Raw genomic sequence first — 4377 nt, forward strand, 5'->3', positions numbered from 1 at the left:
CAGTGTGGTCTGCACCCCCCCACTGGGAACCTGCCCTCTCCCCCAGCAGCGCGGCGGAGCTGGGGCCGTGCTGAGCACGGGGCATGGATGAGGCCATGCTGTGTACGGTGCTGGTGAGGGTGTGGGGATGGAGAGGATGGTGGGACGGACAGACATCCATGCTGACCTCTCCTCCTGCCTCCTCCAGGGATTACAAGGACAATGCCATGCTGGCCCAGCTCATCCAGGACAAGCTGGACGCCTACAAGGCTGATGACCCCACCATGGGTGAGGTGAGCAGGGACGGGGCTGGCAGCCCCGGGGGAGGATGCTCGGGTGATGCTTCACTCCTAAAGTCCCTCTCGAGTTGTGCCACTCAGCAGTCACAGACCTCGAAACAGCCCCAGCTTCCCCCCAACTGCCTGTGGGGCGGGAGGAGCCCCCGGCCCCGCTGCTGACGGCTTCCCCCGGCTCTGCAGGGTCCGGACAAGGCTCGCTCCCAGCTCCTCATCCTGGACCGTGGCTTTGACCCTGCTTCCCCGGTGCTGCACGAGCTGACCTTCCAGGCGATGAGCTACGACCTGCTGCCCATCGAGAACGATGTCTACAAGTGAGTGCAGCGCTGCTGTCCCCGCGACCCCCACGGCCCCCACAAGTCCAGCCCTCGAGCAGGACTTGGAAGCTCAACCCTGAAGTCTGAGCCTCAGCATCCCTCCATCCATCACAAGTCATTGGTTGGGAGAAACCATTCCTGCCTGCAGTCTGGCAGGCGTGATGGGCAGGACTGATGCCAAAGGGGCTTTTCTAGCCTTCATCCCTTGGCCCCTTCCCAACATTTAGCAGTTGAAGGGATACAAGAAGGCGAGATGTGAAACCCAATTGAAATAACTTCACCCCGCTGCTGGCAGAGCCAAGAAGAGCCCCCATCTCCCCTGACCTCCCCAGAGCCCAGGCAGCGAGGGGACTGCATGCCCCCCATGGCCCCATCCCCACCGTGATGCTCCCTGCCCTCTTCCCAGGTATGAGACGAGCGGCATCGGGGAAGCCCGGATTAAGGAGGTTCTCCTGGATGAGGATGACGACCTGTGGGTCACCTTGCGCCACAAACACATCGCCGAGGTGTCCCAGTGAGTGTCCCTGTGGGCGGTTTGCCAGCTGGGTGGGACATTGGCTTGGCATTGCCATCCACCCCGCTCTTAGTGTCCCCTCCCCACTGACAGCTCTGCCTTTCTCCTCTCCCCAGGGAGGTGACCCGGTCCCTGAAGGAGTTTTCTTCAAGCAAGAGGATGAACACAGGGGATAAGGTGACCTGACTGCATCCGCCAAACTGGGGACGGGCACCTAGGGGGCTGGCACATGGCCGAGTCTCCTGGGGGACATCTGATGGGGACCTCTGCAAAGGGCCAAGAGTGCTTGGGTCCTTGATGGCTGTGGGGTGCTGTGATGGGAGATGGCTGTGGGGTGCCAGCCCTCTGCCCAGGGCTGGGGAAACGGGGTGCCTTGGGAGGGTACCGCACCAGTGGGGTCTGTTTGCCCCCCAGCACGGGGTCCGTGCACCTCCCGCAGCGCTGCCTCTGTCCCCTGCTGGTTCCCTTGCGGAGACCCTGAGTTGGTGGCAGTGACGGGACCCTGGTGGAAATAGGATGTAGAAGTGGCCAGAAGCTGAAGGCACCATCTCAGCCTCAGCCAAGCACATGGGGGTCCCGGAGGAGGGTCCTTGGGGGATTTCTCCCCCCAACACTCCAGTCTGCAGAGCTGCAGACCCCCTCCTTGCCCCTCAGCCGCAGTGGAGGAGACCTGGCAGTGCCACGGCGGGTGTCACCAAAGGACACCAAGGACAGAAGTCCTTGGCAGGGTCGTCCCCTCTCTGCTAATGGTCCCTAAGTCCCCAAGGGTGAGTGACTGTGTCCCCTTCCCTCGCAGACCACCATGAGAGACCTATCCCAGATGCTGAAGAAGATGCCGCAGTACCAGAAGGAGCTCAGCAAGGTATGGGGGGGGTGTCTGTGCAGAGCCCACTCGGGGAGCGGGTGATGGCAGCTCTCCCTGGAGGGTCCCTGGCCGCGGGTGGGTGCTGAGGCCGGGGTGGTGGCCTGGGGCCTCACTGCTGGGGCGACTGCATGGCTCGTGTCTCCCCAGTACTCGACCCACCTGCACCTGGCTGAAGACTGCATGAAGCACTACCAGGGCACAGTGGACAAGCTCTGCCGAGTCGAACAGGTACCACCAGCTCCCCCAGCCCCACATGGCTGCTCCCCACATCCCCCTGGGGACAACAGGGGCCGGCAGCTCCTGCCCCACAGCTCAGTACTGAGCTGCGGGTTGAGGAGTGATGAGCACGTGCGTTCTCTGCAGGACCTGGCCATGGGCACCGATGCTGAAGGCGAGAAGATCAAGGACCCCATGAGGGCCATCGTCCCCATCCTGCTGGATGGGAACGTCAGCACCTATGACAAGATCCGCATCATCTTGCTCTACATCTTCCTGAAAAACGGTGAGGAGAACACCTGGGCAGGGGTGGGCAAGATATGCAGGCAGCTCTGGGTGGCAAACAGCTCAGGGTCTGGCCAAAAAAAAGCCGGATGGAAAATCTTAACCCTGTCACCCCGCTCACCACCAGGCCAGGTGTCCTAAGGTGACAAGGGAGGGGCTGTGTCCCCACGGGCAGGCATTTCGCAGGGGGACACCATCTCCCCGTTGCATTTCCAGGTATCACCGAGGAAAACCTAAACAAGCTGATCCAGCACGCTCAGATCCCGGCAGAGGACAGCGAGATCATCACCAACATGGCCCACCTCGGGGTGCCCATCATCACAGACGTGAGTGTCCACCTCCCGCTCCCCATGACCCTCCTTGCCCCTCGCAATAACCATGGCACTGGCTCTGCTATGGGAACCACATACCTCCCGGGGTGGCCCAGCACCCCTCTGGGGTAGCCCTGGTCCCACCGCCGGAGCCCCCCGTGTCTCAGCGTCTCTCTGTGCTCTTTCTGCCCAGTCCACCCTGCGCCGCCGGAGCAAGCCGGAGCGGAAGGAGCGGATCAGCGAGCAGACCTACCAGCTCTCCCGATGGACCCCAGTAATTAAGGACATCATGGAGGTGAGCCAGCAAGGACAGGGACGGGGGGACAGAGCAGGGACCTCAGCACCACCCAGGAAGGGATCTGCAGAGAGTTGGCTGCTTCCAGCCCACACCCTGACACCTCTCCCCGACACGTGCCCTCCAGGCTGCTCGCTGCCTGCAACTGCAACAAGGTTGAGATATTTTGGGAGGCTTTCCTGGCCCTAGGTGGGATGCACGGCCCCGGCTGGGCTGGCACGGCATCCCTGCGATACAAAATGCAAATAACAAACGGGTCGCTCCTTGTGCTGCGCCGTATGCCACGACGGGCACGGCTGGGTGGGCTCATCCCAGCATTGCCCATATCCCAGCCAAGCCAGGGGACAGGCACGGTGCCGTGCAGCCCTGCCCACAGGCACTGGGCAGAGCCAACACGTGATTTTTGCCAGGCAGTGCCTTCCTCCTGACCCCCTCCCTCCCTCCCACCCCTCGAATCGGAGGAACCTCTCAGGGTTTGCCCAGAGCTGGGGGATCCCAGGCACCGAAACAGCTCCCCAACACAGACATCTCCCACCTGCTCGGACAGACCCTGGAGCCACATTTTGGGGAAGGGGACATCACTGCAGTTCAGTGCCACCTCTGCTCCGAGGCACCGATGCCAAGCAGAGCTGCAGCTCCTCCAATTTCCAAAAACACACCGCTCTTACCTTCCACTACCACGGTCTGTGCAAACCCTCCTGGGGTGGCTGCCTGCCCAGGGCACCCCTAAACCTCATCCCCCTGGCCAGAGGGGCCTACGCAGGGCAGCGACATCTCACAGATGGCATTAACCCTCCACCGCCGCTGAAACACCAGCAGGTCCCTTACCCCAGGGGGGTGATCACACTTGTGAAGCCTCCAGCTCCTTGAGCTTCCCAGGAGAGGACCCTCCCTTGCCCCCCCCCTTACCCTACCTCCACAGACACCCCCGCGCTCAGGGTGAGCCTCACCCCGTACCCCGTGCTGCGGCCCCCCTGCCCCACAGCGACGAGCACCACCCTCCTCCCCCTAAGTGCACCCTATTCCAGGAGCACAACCAAATTGGTCCAAAAAGTAAGGCTATGCAAATATATGCAAATAAATCCTGACCCACTTGAGCCAATCCTTCTGGGCACAGCCCTACAGAGGGGTTCTCGGGCTGGGGGCTGTGCCCAGCTCCTCGCTGACCCCTGGCCCGGGGCTCTCTGCCTGCAGGATGCCATCGATGACAAGCTGGACACCAAGCACTACCCGTACATCTCCACCCGCTCCTCCGCCTCCTTCAGCACCACTGCCGTCAGGTGGGTCCTCCTATACGTC

At 62.3% G+C, this 4377-nt stretch overlaps 1 protein-coding gene across 1 annotated transcript in view; it reads left to right on the plus strand.

Moving 5' to 3' along the window:
* The window catches only part of LOC104158172 (syntaxin-binding protein 1), a gene marked incomplete at both ends in the record, with an annotated part of 7453 nt that overhangs the window by 2649 nt on the left and 427 nt on the right, over positions 1-4377 (plus strand). Inside the window, 11 exons of the mRNA XM_009695751.1 lie at positions 1-4; positions 188-272; positions 459-589; positions 999-1106; positions 1223-1283; positions 1903-1968; positions 2119-2199; positions 2335-2473; positions 2689-2798; positions 2977-3078; positions 4273-4358. The exon at positions 1-4 is cut by the window's left edge and continues 151 nt beyond it. Coding sequence (XP_009694053.1) covers positions 1-4; positions 188-272; positions 459-589; positions 999-1106; positions 1223-1283; positions 1903-1968; positions 2119-2199; positions 2335-2473; positions 2689-2798; positions 2977-3078; positions 4273-4358 — 973 coding nt within the window. The remainder of the gene's footprint in view (positions 5-187; positions 273-458; positions 590-998; positions 1107-1222; positions 1284-1902; positions 1969-2118; positions 2200-2334; positions 2474-2688; positions 2799-2976; positions 3079-4272; positions 4359-4377) is intronic.

This window comes from Cariama cristata, unplaced genomic scaffold (genome assembly GCF_000690535.1).
Source record: "Cariama cristata isolate BGI_N322 unplaced genomic scaffold, ASM69053v1 scaffold25752, whole genome shotgun sequence".
Classification (NCBI taxonomy): Eukaryota; Metazoa; Chordata; class Aves; order Cariamiformes; family Cariamidae; genus Cariama; species Cariama cristata.